Source organism: Limanda limanda, chromosome 4 (genome assembly GCF_963576545.1).
Source record: "Limanda limanda chromosome 4, fLimLim1.1, whole genome shotgun sequence".
Taxonomy (NCBI): domain Eukaryota; kingdom Metazoa; phylum Chordata; class Actinopteri; order Pleuronectiformes; family Pleuronectidae; genus Limanda; species Limanda limanda.
This window is the reverse complement of record NC_083639.1, coordinates 17,551,691-17,568,638: the sequence shown is the minus strand read 5'-3', so window position 1 is coordinate 17,568,638 and position 16,948 is coordinate 17,551,691. Positions and strand designations below refer to the sequence as shown.

General features: G+C 41.6%; 1 protein-coding gene across 6 annotated transcripts; it reads left to right on the top strand.

Annotated features, from left to right (window-relative positions):
* Nucleotides 1-173: 173 nt before the first annotated feature.
* Nucleotides 174-16,628, top strand: zmynd8 (zinc finger, MYND-type containing 8). 6 transcript variants are annotated; one of them, XM_061069361.1, is made up of 21 exons: nt 174-245; nt 4,484-4,548; nt 4,953-5,104; nt 9,265-9,486; nt 10,043-10,156; nt 10,626-10,691; nt 10,918-11,010; nt 11,100-11,187; nt 11,318-11,373; nt 11,489-11,566; nt 11,683-11,798; nt 11,896-12,395; nt 12,512-12,613; nt 12,729-12,884; nt 13,254-13,790; nt 13,943-14,461; nt 14,630-14,826; nt 15,068-15,148; nt 15,259-15,337; nt 15,463-15,702; nt 15,896-16,628. In XM_061069361.1, the coding sequence occupies exons 1-21, from the start codon at nt 232-234 to the stop codon at nt 16,069-16,071; spliced, it is 3,651 nt and encodes a 1,216-aa protein (XP_060925344.1). In that variant the 5' UTR covers nt 174-231; the 3' UTR covers nt 16,072-16,628. The 6 variants fall into 6 exon arrangements, with proteins under 6 accessions (XP_060925344.1, XP_060925343.1, XP_060925347.1 ...); XM_061069360.1 differs by having other exon boundaries at nt 12,479-12,613; XM_061069363.1 differs by lacking the exon at nt 174-245 and adding an exon at nt 1,162-1,201 and having other exon boundaries at nt 12,479-12,613.
* Nucleotides 16,629-16,948: the final 320 nt, after the last annotated feature.

The following is a 16,948-nucleotide window of genomic DNA, read 5'->3' as shown; positions in this document are numbered from 1 at the left end:
ACTGAGCTCGCCTGTGCTAAACAAAAGACAAGAAGCCAGGAAATGCAACAGCCAATCGTCAGCTGCCTTACATTTTGTCAGCGTGCACAGCCAGTCCCAGTGTGCCTTATATCAGAGCAGTTAGTCGGCCAGCTTGTGGAGCCGTGGCTGTGCTCTGAGCAGGGTGAGGGCTGACAGGGCTGTCCTCCATGTTTTAATAAGCATTGACATATCACACAGAGTTTCTTAGCCATGCATCCACAGAGGTAAGCCTTATTTTCATTCTTTCACATATTCTGCTCTGTTGATAAGGCACCAGCCACTGTGTGTGAGATCCGTGCCTGAGTAATAATACATGTTTGTCTGACAGACTGGGGGAGGGGGAAGTGTATTTGTCACCCCACAGCATAGGAGTGGAGCTTGGAAAGAGAACATAGCGTGGCACACTGCAACAGACTGCCACTGACTGGACACGTGCTGTAGGGGGCCACAGGTCAAGTGTAAGGTCACTGTTCTGTATATCCACAGAATCTTGACTGAGAAATCATGCTTTCTTCTGTCAAGATTTAAAGAGGAGAGCATTTTTTTTGCTTCCCCTGGCCTGTTATGCCAAAATGGCAGGCCTGGTGAAGGGATCCATGACGGGAGACAGGAGCAGTACAGAGGGGAGTCCCAAGAGAAATTAACAGATGGTAAACTGACAGCACATTAAGTTTAATGTAGGCCTCAAACTGTCCTGAGAGCAAGGCAGCAGGGCGCTGTGGTTCACAGACTAACATGGCAATGAAAAACAGCCTGTATATAATCTAGTTGCCAAATTTGTCTACACCTCACCCAAAACCTAGGTCACCTCATCTGAATGCCTTTTTCTTTGAATAAAAACATACTTTTTACACCCCTTATCCTGTAAGCTTTTCCTGATCACAAATTTCCTAAAACCCCAATTATCTACAGACTAAATATGCCGGGGCACCTTATTTATCACAGTGTTCGAGGAATTGCCAGAGCCTAATGGTGTGCACTGCCTCCCTGTGTTGTTCTCTGCTGCCGGAGTGTCAGCCATTTTAGAGAGCTTCCCCTTTCTGTCCCTCTGCTCCAAGCACACTGGTTATTTGTATGTAAGAGAGAAGGAAAGAAGAAGGGAAGGACTTCCTCTGAAAAGGCTCTGCACACAAACCTCATCTCATCAGAGAGGCTTGAAAACCTGTTTGAAGTCGACAAGGTTAGATTAAATTCTCTTTATACGTGATGATGTTGGTGAGGGTTTTCTGTATGCATGAGTCAGATAAGAATTCTTCAACTGAGTTAATGATTGCATCTTTTTCTGACAGTTTATCAATAGTGTTATGTTATTCTTTTAGTTTTGATAGATTTCCACGGTATTTATCAATATTAGTGTATGACGTCTGACAGAGTCTTTGTTTTTAATATAACCAAGAAAACTGTGGCCTGGATATAAAGGCGCTCAAAATGTTGCTTGACCAGGGTTCAGGAGCTGTCTGCAGTGGCTGAAACAGCAAATCCCCCTCAGTGTTTTGTGAATGGTGCCTGGTAATGCGTTTAATCCCCTCATTCCTCTATGGTGTGAGGAACGGTGCAGGCACACTTAAATCTGCATTACACAGACGCACGGCCTATTTAGTTTGGTGTGTGATTAAAAAAAATCCATCAGATGACCTTCTCGGACGTGCCCAGATTATGTAGTTGGCCTTGACATATTCATTTCTGTTTTAGTGGACGATCTATACTTGAGTTGTACTGTGTCTGTGTCTTTGATTGTTTGTATTCATGCCTTAAAGTTGTATTCAGATTAAATAATATGCACATTGTGGTAAAGCAGAAATGACTACAGAGAGATAGAAATGTAAAGCTTTTCCTTCAACTGTTTATTCATACTTGCTATTGCTCTCACTCAAATCTCCAGGCTTATATCCATGATGAGGCAGAATATGCTAAAGAGGAGTTGGAGAGAGAGAGAGGGAGAGGGTCACGACTTCCTCACTGTCTGGGAGGCCGGTGACATTTTCAGTCCTGCCTTTGTGTTCACTATTAAGGCCCATGCTGCACATCAACATGCTGGGCCACATAATAAGCTGCATGTGGTCCCTCACAGTAGATTTGACTGGTGCTGCTGTGTGTATGTGCTGTGCGTGCGGTGCACATATTGGTCAGTGAGAGAGAAGGAGAGAGATAGAGAGAGGGGGAGAGGGAGAGAGAGAGAGAAAGAGAGAGAGTCTTCAAAATGGACGCCTTGCACATACACTGGTTGAGAGCACAGCGAGGGAGGGAATCTGATCCTCTCTCGGTAAAGCCTGAAGAGCTACGCCTTACATGTCTGATAAAAGGCACACAGACAGTACACGTCTGAATGAGGTTTTAAGGGAGTGAGGGACCTTATTTTTCAGGAGGTTTTTTAACAAACCGTGAGGAGAAGTCTTCCCTGCATTGCAGCATTGTGGCAGAGGAGAGTGGGGAGAAAAGAGCCCGTGTGCCACACTGAGGCTGAGCACCCAATCAGGCACCTCCGTGTGGTGCCGGAGCCAATCGGCAGTCTGCAGCCGAGGTTAAAGATTGACAATTGCAGGAGAGAGCAGCAGGGAGAGAAGGCCTTCTGGGAAACCTGGACCCATCGTTTACCTCATCCCCCAACGCCCTCAATAATTGAAAAAAGATTAAAGAATAGGCTGGAGAATCTGTATGTGAGTAAGGAAGAAGGTATGCTCTTAATTTCCTACATTGAAGCATGTATGTAGTGACAGTGGTGGGTGTGGAAAGGAATGTTTGAGTAGGTTACAATAGGCTGTGATTGTGTGTTCTGTGGTTTTTGATCCAAAAATGCTTGTGTCAGGTTGGGCAGCATTGATTTTATCCTTCTCGTTCCTGTCCATGTCTTTCTCATTGCCTCTTGTTGCTGTATTTCCTGGCCAGGATAGGACAGGATGTTGCTGGGGTATATTGTCTGAGGCTGCCTAGACAGCTTACATGAGGAGGCCAGTAAAGCCATTTCACTGCACTGCACTTGTGTCTGCGGATATGCTGTGTTATTTCATCCTTATTTTATGAAAGACAGGCAGTGTGCGGTTTTGTGAGCAAATCATTTCAAAGGCAGTGTTTTTGATTTCAGTAAATAACTGTTTTCAACATACGAAATTCAAATGCTGCTTTTCTCAGGAGTAAGGGAAATAGAAAATGTACGAAAATTGAAGCCATCTGAGCAGTGAGGCCGTTGCCTCTGCTGTGGCGGCAGAGAAAATGGAAACAGTAGTTGGATCGACAACAGGGTGCCTGTAAACCAAGGTGAATCACGTTGCACTGATACTTAGAAAAACCCTGCTGGCAGATCTTTTAATAAAAGATGGTTCACAGTACATTGTGGCTCGTATTTCAAAGAAATGCTTCACAACAGAACTGGGGCTGTTATTGTGCAATCCATGACGATATGCTGTCTGTTATTAGGTCACTTCATCAATGAATTACTGGGATGTTTTAAAACAGCTGGGTACTCATTTTAGATGCTTTTCACTTGCTGGATGTCAGAAGGCTCAGACGCTGTAGATTATTCTATTCTGTTTCCATGTTTACTATTTATAGGCCTGTGGCTGGTGGAGAAAGGCGAGAGCTATTTATAATGGAAAATGGCACAACACATTGAGCTACCATTGCTTTAATATTGGTTATCTTTTGCTTTAATTTAGCTTAAGATTTTGGAGCAGATGTTCATGTGTAGTCTTTCAGCTGTTGGGGTTTGTTTTTTGTGACATACTTGCTTTGTTTTTATTATTTTCTGTCTTAATGTGTCTTTAAAGTTTCTAAACAGTGTATTTCTTTGTCAAGTGTCGCATTTGTTTTCATGCGGCATAGTGCTACATTAATTTATTAGTAATTATTGTTTTGATAGAATCATGTAAATTTCTATTGCACACAGTGCGCAGCATTTTGCTCTCCTGGACATAAGGAGATATTTCTTGAAATTAAAGGTTGGTTAAAAAGAAGCTTGTACAGACTACTGGCACAATTTGGCAACCATTGAATGGTGACAGCATTTTCAGACTTAATCATGAATATCATTTGAAGCCTTCAGATTCCTCTTGTTAGCATGGTGCCTTGGTAGAAATAGTGATTTGAAGCTATGTAAAATATGTCTTTTTACAGAAGACTCATGATATGTGTGTTTCCAGCTTGGCACTCCAAATCTAACCAGAGTTATTTTTATGTCAAAAGAGTCTGCTGATATGCTGTTAGAGCAACTTCTTCGTAGTTGGATTAGTGAAATGTTTGAAGAGGTGAGACAGTTTAATCAAACCTTTGCAGGAATGTATATGAGACCTAACACGGACAACCTGACCATCTGCATATTGCAATCTTTTTATGAGCGGCTGTTTTCTGCCTTAATTAGACAGTAGCATCGAAAATTGAGTGGAACTGAATGGCAAACATTTGTTACCCTTTGCTGCAATAGGATTATATTGGGCAAACATTTAACAATGACCCTTTTCTGTATCAGTGTGACAGAGGAAGAGGGAAAAGAAACAGCAGCAGAAGGAATGGAGATATCAACACGATCCAAAGGTAACAAACCAGACAAGTTTGTTAACTCTGTCAAGGAAGTTATCTTTTCATTTGGCGTTTGTTTTTTTGTTTGTTTGACTGATAGTTAGCAGCTTGACGCAAAAACAAATTGATGGATTACCACGAAAGATGGTGGAAGAATGAGGTTTGGGTCAGGGAAGAACCTGTTAAAATGTTGATGCTGATCTGGATCTTATTTTTAGATAGGTTGGCAATATTCTGTTGCTATGCTTATCAAATGCTTTTGCACTTTTGTATTTTTGTTTTGGTCATTTTGGTTTTATAGAATTTTTCGTGGCTTCTTCAAACTGCATATGTCTAGGAAAACTTTAGTGTGTAATTTCTTGTATCTTTTCTGCTTTAAGGAGGCTAAGGTTTGTAATGTCTTTGCCTTTTATCTGCAGTTTCAGACACAGGGTCAACAGAGCGTATGTCCCAAAAACGAAAGATGCCAAGTCCCTCTCAATCATCCAATGGCCACTCCTCCGCCGAAACTTCTCCCTGCCCAGTTAAAAAGAAGAAGAAACCCGGTGCTCTCAGCAATAGCAAAGACCAGGTAACAATCAAAACACAACTTGTGATACACATGTATCATGGGTTGCCTGCAGCCCCCCTACCACCGAACTACAGGATTTAAATCTGATATCTCTTCTGAACTGATTGATATTCAGACAACACCAAACCATTACATTATGGCTGTTAGACATTTGAATAATTGTAGTTTTCAAATTTTCGTGAACCTGTGATTTTCACTTCTAGTCTGCTTTTATTTTGATATAAGTATTGATGTCTCTGAGGTACAGTATGTAGATAATGGTAAACTGTTAATTGTTTTATCCTGAGTTCTCTTGAATTTACCTGGGAATCACTCATCGTGCATTATGGCCTGTTAATGTGTTATGCTTGCATCTTGGTAACATGGTGGGAGAAAAATATGGAAGCTCCAATTCCACTGTGTCTTTGATAGAGAGGAGTAACTGCACACTAGCTCATATTGTCAGTCAACTAGCCCCTCTCAAATCATTCCTGCTGTCTTCTAGAGAAGAAACTGTACAACCTCCCTTTGCTGATCTAAGTTAGCATGGTTAGCTGCTCAACAATCACCAAATGCAGGGCCTGCTTTATCTGGATTCTCTGATTTTGTTCTTCATATAATGTATGCCTACTGTATGACAAGATAAACTGGATCAGGGACTATGTAACATTGTACCCTTTGGCTAATGTGTTACTGAAAGCCTACTGGGTTTCAATTTGGAATAATTTGTTAGCTAAGCCTGGAGGGCCTGGAGCTCTGTTAATGTGTAATCAGGAACAAGCTCTTAAAGTACACATTTAGCCTATGCTAGTGTGATGGACCAAAATGTTAACACAATGCAGCATGCTTAGAACAATGCGATAATTAGAATTTTCTTTCTTTTCCGGTTTCCATGTCATAGGCTGATTATCCTTCCAAAATATCAAAAATAAAGATTAAAGGGGCTGCATTACACCCGTGCCCAACATCATGCATGTTAATGCAGACTGAGGACCACCTCCAATGTGGATAGCTTGCATTGTACTAAACATGCTTCGGTATTTCAAGGTGGGCGCTGGTCATGTTCCCGCTATTGGTCTTTGCCAGATAAGACCCTGGAGAGAAAGCTGAGAGTGGCAGGAGGAGACCCTTGCCTGTCAGAAGCTACATGGAACACGATGGAATATGGAATCGATGGAGGACAAGGAGGATGATTCACTGTTTCTAGTTCAATGAGTGCGTTAATCACTGACTAGTCAGTGGACAGCAGCTCCATAAGAGGGATGCAAATGGGCATCAGCTTCTAGCATTTCTCTGCATAGCTAAATTGAACACCTCAATACCCCAATTTGCCAGGGATGCAATGATACTGCAATCTGCGCGTCGTTCGAGCGATTGACCGACAGCTGGACGCTGGGTGACCTAACTTGCTCCGTGCCCCTCCACGTTTTTCTATATGGGCAGAGCCTATGAATACAAAGCTGTTATTTTGAGGCTTTCATTTACTTTTTAGGTTGTTCAGCAAGTTGTGGAAGCAGCACTTTCACCATTAAGGATAAGCATTTTCAGAATATTGTCATAGATATAGGACTATCTGTTATGCTCCCACTTTTGGCAACAGGTAGTAAAGGATACATGTGTGGTGATAAATCATCTCAGGGATCTTGGGTTCAAGATACCCTGGGCAAATAGCCAGAGAGGTCTTGCACAATATACTAAGTACTTACTTCTTAACTTGTGTCATGCTATAGGAGGGGAGATTAGCATCTCGCAAACAGGCCATTCCCTCTTCCGGCTGGAAAAAGAAATTCAAACTATGCTTACAACTGTTTGGCCTCATGGCTTTCGAAAATCCCTTGTGCAGTTGGGGCTTTTGATGAATAGGGATTTTCTGAGTTTGGTAGCAGCATTAAGACTGTGTCTATATGCTGTCACATCAGCCGTAGGCTGAAAATAACACCGGCATGTCTGGCAAGACTTGACATCTCTCGTGTCAGGTGTCCCCCTGGGGGCAGGGATATTCAGGGTAACTATGACAATGGATGTGTCCCTATCAGGGTGGGAGCGATCATGTCGGGTCAAGGAGTGAGTAGCAACTTGTTGGAATGTTGGGCGGTGTTCTTTACACTAAAGCATTTTATGCCATTTTATCCAAGGTCATCGTGTCCATGATGGTGGTTGGCCTGCTGTGCATGAATGGGTGAAGGCCTTTTTTAAAATGTATACAATTATAGTTTACTTGTCTTCCATCACTGTGTGGCATTGGGGCTTTGAGGATAAGCCAGTGTGGCAGCATTCTTTAGTTGGTTGTATCATGAAGGTTTGTTGTGTTGGACAGTTTCATCATCCATTTGAGCCAGTGAAAGACAGTGGGGATTTTTATTTTAAGGGAAATGGTAGAGCTTTTGGCTTTGAACATAGCAAAACATGTAAGTGCTTTACAGGTCATTTCCATCTGTCCTTCCTGCTTTTATTTTGCCCCACAGCTCACCAAGTTCAGCCTGTAAATGTCCCACTGTGAAGCCTTTGGCTTTTTGCCCATCTCCATTCTTGTCAGGGAAGGAGCAAAAACTCGACACATTATGCCCAGTGTGGGCTCTGTATCAGTATGTTACTAGGACAGCAGGGTTCAAACTAGTGGATCAGCTTTTTGGGTCTAGGGCTACTCCCCATAGAGGTAAGCCATTGTCCCACCCGTCCCGCTGTCCCACTAGATTGTGGAAGTTTTTTGTCTGGCCAATAGATTTAAGGGTTTTCAGGTACCCCAGGGTTCCAGAAGGGGCATTGGCAGTCCATTGGCCCTCTTCAAGGGAGCTCTAGTATTAGACCTTTGTGCTGCAGTGAGCTGGGCCTTCTTTCATGCATTTTTAAGGTTTTCAAGGCTGGATATCTCTGGGACATTCTTTGCACATGCAGTGCTCAAGGTGAACAAGGCAGGGTCAATTTGATAATGACTGCTTGGCTCAACATTGTTTAATGGCTTTCTGAAACTTTTGCAGTCGAGGAGTGATCTACATGTCCAACAATGAAACGTTTAATAGAGTTTAAAAAAAGACCTGGAATATTTAATCCTCAATTCCTAGATAACAGGGAGGCATTCATCATCACTGCCCAAGCACAGTTTTTGGAGGGGAAAAAAGGAAATTCTAAATGTTTGTCACGGCTGATGGTAGAACATCATATTTACTCTGCTCTGCCTACGTTGTTTAACAAAGATTTTACACAGATAAAGAAGACAAATGCTCGCATAAATAAGAGGTTCATTTTAGTGCGTAGATACAACAATGTTTTGGGCTGATTTTCATTTGAATGTTAGAAAATGTTTTGGGAATGAAATTTCACTTAAACATGATTTGTGATCAATCTTCAACAATCCTAATTTAGGAGAGTAAGCTTATTTAACATAAATCTACACTCTATTTTAACCAATAGATCCAAGAATGTATAAAACACCAACAAATTTAAAGTTTAAAAACATAAATTAAGTTCAACAAATAAAGTAAACATCTTGTGTCAGTTAACATGTAATATGTTATTTTTATATTTATTTTTTCACATCTTTGATGTGGAACTGAATAATATAAATGTTTTCTTTATTTGTAAACTTTTTTATATTATAGATACTAAACATAGATATAAAATGCATTTTCCAAAGAACATTTATTCTTTTTTTAACTTTTTATCATTGCGCACATTATCACAACATTTCTTGTCCAGCTTCTCACGTGTGTTTTTGGGAATACATGTAATTTGGAGGATTTACTTGTTGTGGATTTCTCGTTGGGCCAATCTTGTCATTTGTGACTCTGTCGCTGATCAGTTGTGTACTGTACTCTGCATCATTTTAAGATCCCTTGTTACAATATAACGCACTGTGTAGTATGAACAGAACAGTAATCCGATGACTTTGAAAAGTAATGTAGCATTTAAATGTCATTAGCTTAACCTTTGTAATTAGTTTGTAGCTACTGTAACCATGGGAACTTTGGAATGATATGATGTTGACTCTTAAATCTCAATTGTTCTGGCACACTAAGGACCCAGCATCTGGTCTATAACACTAATCAGGGCACACGGCAGTCTGTGTTGGGCTGGACTTAAATGTACCTTTTGTTGGTGTGGTGCATGTTTGCTTGGCTTTTCTAATCTCTGGCCTGATATTGACCTTCCCCAACTTTGTGTTTCTTTTGCCTGCATTCCAGTCAGAACTAAGACACGGTCCCTTTTACTATGTGAAGCAGCCAGCACTCACCACAGACCCTGTTGATGTTGTACCGCAGGACGGCAGGAATGACTTCTACTGCTGGCTGTGCCACCGCGAGGGCCAGGTGCTCTGCTGTGAGCTCTGCCCCAGGGTGTACCATGCCAAGTGCCTCAAACTACCAGCCGAGCCTGATGGCGACTGGTTCTGTCCGGAGTGTGAGGTACTCTCCCAGGGATGAGCTGGGTGTAAGAAAAACATTTCAAAGCCTGTGGTCATAACATGTATCATTTGTTTAATTATGAAGGAGCTCTCAGTACCATGTTAAAGGAGACATATTATGCTTTTTTTAGTTTATCATTACTCCAGTATGTTATAAAGGATTTTTGTTTATGTAAAACGTTTGCTTTTAAAAAGTTAAAAAGCTCAGAGACTCTGGTAAAGGGAGCTCCTCTACACTGCTCCCGAAACGCCTCATCAGTATTCCAGCATGATGTCCAGCATCTGCATAATTCACACCTAGCGGCTACTCTGACGGGCTCCCTAACGAAGCCAGGTAAAGCTAAAGCTAATAGCTCACCATGTTTCGAGGCTTGAGCCCTCCTGCAGTGGCTGCAGGTTTAGTTCAGACTGGACCCCTGCCTACATGTCTTTCCTTCTGTAGCGAGAGCGAATCTGAATATGAGCATAATATGTCTCCTTTAAAACTACATACACTCTGTGACATGAGGGGATACAAACAAATTGTTCAACTCTTTTCCTCTTGATGTCTTTTTTAGAAAATAACAGTTGCTGAGTGCATAGAGACTCAGAGCAAAGCCATGATGATGCTAACTATAGACCAGCTGTCTTACCTACTAAAGTTTGCCCTTCAGAAGATGAAACAACCAGGTGTAAGTATTCTGGGCCCTCTGTCTGTCTAGGAAATCTATAACCCATGTGATTATATAGTTTTGGGGCACGTAGCTTTGTCACTGAAGGATTACTTTACTTGTTTATTCTCATTTAAAATTTTGCCATTTCAATTTGTTCATTCTGATTTATCACTTGCTTATTGGCATATGTTTTTTCATGGCTGTTTTCTATTTCTAGATTGGTTATGCAACCAAAAGACATGCTTTTTGTTTCTGGTCATCTTATTCCCATCAGTTGAGCTAGCTTATAAAATCTGCACTCAAGTATGACCTGCTAAGATATCGTTCCAGCTAATATGTTATTGATTTTGCATGCGCTAAAGATGTCAAATAACAGAACTAACAATCACAATCATGTGCTATTATGAGCCTGTCATGGCTGGAAACCATGAAGGTAAACATGCAAGCTGGTGGTGAGGATACAGCTGCCCCTTTCACTCTCTTTCAGGATCATCCCCGCTTGTCATCTCGCTCCCCCCATGCAGCTTCCACGCAGAGAAAGACTTTTAATTGGGTAATCAATTACACCACTAACAAGACCCCGTCATGATTTTTCTCCTCTTCCCCTCTGTCCACCACTGATTTTCCTCCTTTTATTTAAAGCGGCTCTAAGAGTTTGAAGTAGTAGCTCAGTGATAGCATGTGGATGTTAGAGGGGAAGGTTGTGTTAGTTAATTAGTCAGTTAGTGTGGCTGGAGCGTTTGTTAACCTTCATTTTTGTTTACTTTCCAATTTTACAGACTGAACCCTTCCAGAAACCTGTCTCTCTTGAACAACATCCAGATTATGCGGAGTACATTTTTCATGCTATGGATATTTGCACACTTGAGAAGGTAAAACACAAGCTTCACTCATTTATTTGAAACTATGAAAAGTTGAACAATATGACAAATAAGCATTGTCTTTTCTTTTTGCCCTGCAGAATATCAAAAAGAAAATGTATGGCTGCACAGAGGCCTTCTTGGCAGATGCAAAATGGATTTTGCACAACTGTATTATATATAATGGAGGTATTTTGCATAATCTGGATACTGTTTTTTTATATAATCTTGAAAGAACTGGCCAAATGAATGACTATTATATTATTGATAAGTATACAGTTAACAAATAGTTTGACACAAATGTATGTCCTTATTTCAGGCAATCACAAACTCACAGCTACAGCTAAAGTTATAGTAAAAATCTGTGAACATGAGGTGAGTATTTAGTTTGTCAGAAAAAGAGTGTACAAAATGTGTATTTGTTCATTAATTTAAGACATTAGAATTGAAAGTGGAAACGTATCATGAGTTTTTGTGCATTTTTTTCCAGATGAACGAGATTGAAGTTTGTCCTGAGTGTTATTTGTCTGCTTGCCAAAAGAGAGACAACTGGTTTTGTGAGCCTTGTGTAAGCTTGTAAAGTAATTTCAAGTTTCTGCTGATTCCACCAGATAATTTATCCATTCAAACATGCATCAGTGGAATACATCCACTCAGGTCCAGTGTTTTACTGTATATCTGCAGAGTAACCCACATCCTCTAGTGTGGGCCAAACTGAAAGGATTTCCATTCTGGCCTGCTAAAGCTCTGAGGGACAAAGATGGACAGGTGGACGCTCGTTTCTTTGGTCAACATGACAGGTACCAGCTTATTATGCTTCTAGTACTTGATCTCAGAGGAACATTTTCAGGTTTATCGTTACCACTCAATTGTGATTTTAATATATTCATCCTTCAGGGCATGGGTTCCTTTAAACAACTGCTACCTCATGTCAAAAGAAATTCCATTCTCTGTGAAGAAGACCAAAAGCATCTTCAACAGTGCCATGCAAGAGATGGAGGTCTATGTGGAGAACATGAAGAAGAAGTTTGGAGTGTTTAACTACGCACCTTTCAGGACACAATACACTCCTGACAACAACTTCCAGATGCTGCTGGACCCCTCCAACCCCTCGTCCACTCCAGTGAAAACTGACAAACAGGAGAAGATCAAGCTCAGCTTCGACATGACGGCTTCGCCCAAGATCCCTCTGACAAGGACCATGTTGTCTGGGGCTGGGCTGGGAGGGGGCACAGTTGGGCGTCGGCTCCCTCTAAGTGACATGCCTCGCTCCCCCATGAGCACCAACTCCTCTGCCCACACTGGTTCAGATGGGGAACAGGAGACAGCAGACAAGTCGCAGGCAAAAGCCCAGAACAGCCGGTACAGTGCAGGAGAGGAGTCCATGGACTGTACAGGTATTTTGCTGCACGCAATTTAGTTTAGCAAACAAATGTTGTATCTGATGAGACTTATTTTAATAATGAATATCTCTGAACAGCATCACCTGCCCATCCTCGACTTTGTCCTGCAGGCAGTTCATTGGACAGCTCTAAACCATTCCACTCTCAAGCTCCTGGCCTCCCCAAGCAGGAGAAGGCACCACAGACAGGAAGCATTCTCAACCTCAATCTAGGTGATTCTTTATGCCAAATGTATAACGAGCCTGAAAGCGTATAATAATGTCCATTCTCTGTGAGCAACCATAGCTAGCTATCAGAAGAAAAAAACAACTTTATTTTTTATTCCAGATCGGAGCAAAGCAGAAATGGACCTAAAAGAGCTAAGTGAAACAGTTCAGCAGAAGCAAGGAACCACACCAGTCCTCACGTCTCCAAAAAGACAGATTAAGAGCCGCTTTCAGCTGAACCTGGACAAAACCATTGAAAGCTGCAAAGCACAGTTGGGTCAGTACAGAAGAAAAAGGAAAACGTTCATATTTCTGTGTTTTCTCTCCTAATTGTTGATATTCAACAGTATGTGTTCCCTCTATAACTGATGTCAGATGCGCACTGAACTCCGGATTAATCTCCTGAAATATTCAGAAGGGGCTGTACGTGAGAATGGATATGTCAGATATATAAACAATCATGATCTTCCCAGCAGAAAATGTATTAAGTATATCCTGCCTGAGGCGCCTAAGAACGCTACTGAAACATAGTTTGACTACTAATCTGTTTCTAGGATGTTTCCTGATATATCTTTAAAAACCTATCTCTACTTTTCAAAAATGTTGGATTGCAGTGTAATATCCTCACTCTTCTTTGCATCTTCAGGAATTGATGAGATCTCTGTGGATGTGTATAAAGGTGTGGAACACAGTGACTCAGAGGAATCTGATAAGTCTGACTCAAGTGACAGTGAGTATGCCAGTGACGATGAACAAAAGACAAAGGAAGGCCAGGACACAGTAACTAATGATGAAGCTAAGGAGGACACTATCAAAAATAAAGTCAAAGACCTGTCATCTCCAAGACAAGATAAAGAGGGTACAACAGATATAGTCCTGGCATCTGAGTCTGCAGCAGGTGACAAAGCTTCAACAGCATCAGATGTTCCAGCTAAAGAGAAAATAAGCACTGATTCAGGAAAACAAAGCCCAGCGAAGAGCAAGGCACCTCCAGCAGTATCACTACCTCCCAGGGGCAAGTCTCAGGTGAAAGACGAGCGGAAGCAGCCTGCGCCCGTGGAGGACTCTGACTCTGAGAGGGAGCTGGTTATTGACCTTGGAGAGGAAAAGAGGGGCAAAGACAGGAAGAGGGGTAGGAAAGACACCACCTCTTTAAAAGAGACCCCTGCTAGTAAACCTGAAGGTGAGTTTAGGTTATTCTCTCTTCCAATAATATAAAAATAATCAAAGTAACACTGTATGTAATGTCAGCTTTTAGCATTGGTAATGTGGAAGCATTTGCATCATTGTGGTAATACAAGTACTTGTTCTACTTCTTGTTATTGCTACTCGTAGGCAAAGCATTGACCCCATCTACAGTGCCATCTCAAAACAGTGCAGCTCTCTCCACACCCTCCACTGTCTCCGCACAGTCCCCAATGGCCATTCCTGTCACCATGGTCTCGTTCACTGCTCCCTCCCCCACAACCATAAGCCTAGCAACGGTGTCCAGTGCCACAGCATCGCCCCCCTCCTCCTCCTCCTCCCCCTCAGCCTCCACCGCTCCGGCTTTGAAGAAACAGCGCCCTCTGCTGCCCAGAGAGACCGTGCCTGTGGTACAGAGAGCTGTGGTGTGGAATCCCACTACCAAGTTTCAGACCTCCTCGCAGAAGTGGCACATGCAGAAGGTGCAACGTCAGCAACAGAGCCAGCAACCTGCTGCAACCACCCAGGATCAGGCCTCGTCACCTGAGCAGGGCCAGGCTCAAGAGGTGACCAAGACTCAGGCTGGGAATGTGTCGACAGCGGTGTCCTCATCCTCCGCTCAGCAGTCTTCACAAAGTACCCGCTATCAGACCAGACAGGCTGTCAAAGGTAGATAACATGGTTTTAGTCTGAAATAATAAGTTTGAAATCATTTAAGTATGACAATTTGGACCAGTAATGTGGAAAGTGTACCGTTTGCACTCATTTGCATATCAATCCCTGTGCATGTGAACTGTGCCATCAGTTTGTCCAAAATGATACATTTCTGTTTTCCAGCTGTTCAACAAAAAGACCCTCCACTCGGCACAAACACTTCCGCTGTCACCCTGGTATCCAGTAGTCCAGCTTCTGTTGCCATGATGGCAACAACAAGTCTAGAAACAGCTGCTTCGTCATCGCCGGTGGCAACAGACCTGTATATCCCCACTGCCTCTGCAGATGTGGCTGCAGACATTGCCAAGTACACAAATAAAGTAAGTTTTTGTACTGTGAGTTTACACCTTACTGGTCATTTTAGGAGCTCTGTAAACTAAAACATATTAAAAATATACAAAGCTATATTAATCCTTAAGGATTAATGTTAAATTTAAAATGTTTCTCAATAGCTATCATATACACATTTTTTAGGTCCACATTGAATGCATTTAAGGAATACAACATAATAAACTGTTGGTTCATATATAAATCTATATTTCACATCATGGTGTTTTCCAGATAATGGATGCAATCAAAGGTTCAATGACTGAAATCTACAATGACCTTTCTAAGAGTACTTCAGGAAACACAATAGCAGAGGTAGGAGTTCACTCTCGGCCCTTCAGACATGGAGTATGAATTAGATCATCACAGTTGGTTTTAGTATGAGCATTTACTTAGTCTTAAATGCCCGTGTTTTTTTCTTACAGATAAGACGACTGAGAATTGAAATTGAAAAATTACAGTGGTTGCATCAACAAGAGTTGTCAGAAATGAAGCACAATCTTGGTAAGTAGGGGATTATAAAAATACTTGTGTACCTATAATACTTGTGCATGTGTACCTCTTTTCCCAGTGTCATCTGTGTCATAAGTTCTACTTTTATTTGATCATGTTTGTGTGTTTCACTTTAGAGCTGACAATGGCAGAGATGAGGCAAAGTCTGGAGCAGGAGAGAGAGAGGTTGGTGACTGAGGTGAAGAAACAGATAGAGCAGGAGAAACAACAGGCAGTGGATGAGACGAAGAAGAAACAGTGGTGCGCTAACTGCAGGAAAGAAGCCATCTTCTACTGCTGCTGGAACACAAGCTACTGTGATTACCCCTGTCAGCAAGCCCACTGGCCGGAGCATATGAAGTCCTGCACACAGTCAGGTAAAAGCATGTGCCAGCCTCAAAATGAAGTTGAAAACATTCACACAAACAAGGCAGATTGTTTATCTTCTGACAACTTTTAACTCAGTGTGAATGTCCCCATTCCTTTAATTGGCTGCATACTAGACAGCCACTTCAATACTGACATTTTCAAAGATGTAATGCATGTTCTTCACTTCTCTGCTATTCGTAGCCACAGCTCCACAGCAAGAACCCGAGGCAGAATCAACAGCAGACCCCCCAAACAAAGGAGGAGGGCAGACGAGTAGTGCCCCGAACTCTCTCAGAGACATGACTGTCTCTGCACCATCAGAAAAAGACTGTGACGTGGAGAAAAGTGCTGACAGTGTTGCTGTTTCTTTATCCTAACCCAACTTACTATACTTGAAAATGTAAATGTATAGATTGTTTGTTTTTTTATCACTACAATGATGTGTTCATATCTATTGTTCTGTTCAAGTGGCTGTTAAGGGAGCAATCCAAATAATTTTTATTTATATATATTTTTGTCTGCCTGCTCACACACTGGCCCTGAGACGCAATGGTCTTTAAAACATTTTAAACGTGGAAACAAGACTGGCAGCGGATAGTTAGCAACCACTGGAGGGAGCAGTCTAAAAAAGTACACTGCATACTGAAGCACTTTGTTGCCATCTATATAGAGCTGCTAGTATAAATAAATATCTGAAGAGCATGCTGAGTGTCAGAAAACATCCACATAGTGTAAAGGACAACAGTGTTACAGTTAAAAACTGCAAAAAATGTAACCCTGTTTATGGACCAGCTCGGATTTAGATTAGAGGACTGTTGACACAAATGTCTGTACGTTTTTTTATTTTGTATTCTATGTTAATTTATTTGTTATTCAAATGTTGCCTGCTGTATACAACAAAAAGAAAATAACAAATACAAACATTTTAAATGAGCTTTTTCTATGGATGTACTGTGGTCTGATCAGTTTTTAAGCTGCAAGTATAGATTCAAATGGTGGTTAAGTAGGGTTTAAAAGATATTTAAAATTCATGCAAATTCGTATTTAGCTCAGTAGAGTTAAAAAATATAATTCAGTTTCCATCTTTATATGCAATGTCTTTAAGGTATTTAAACTATATCTGCAGCTAAATATTAAAATCAAAAGGTCAATGTGTTGTGTAATTATAAATTTGACCTGGTAAGTCAGAGACAAACAAACCTTGTGTTGTTTCCTGTGGCCGCTCTGTTGTCCTCCTCGCCAGTGGGGGCGCTC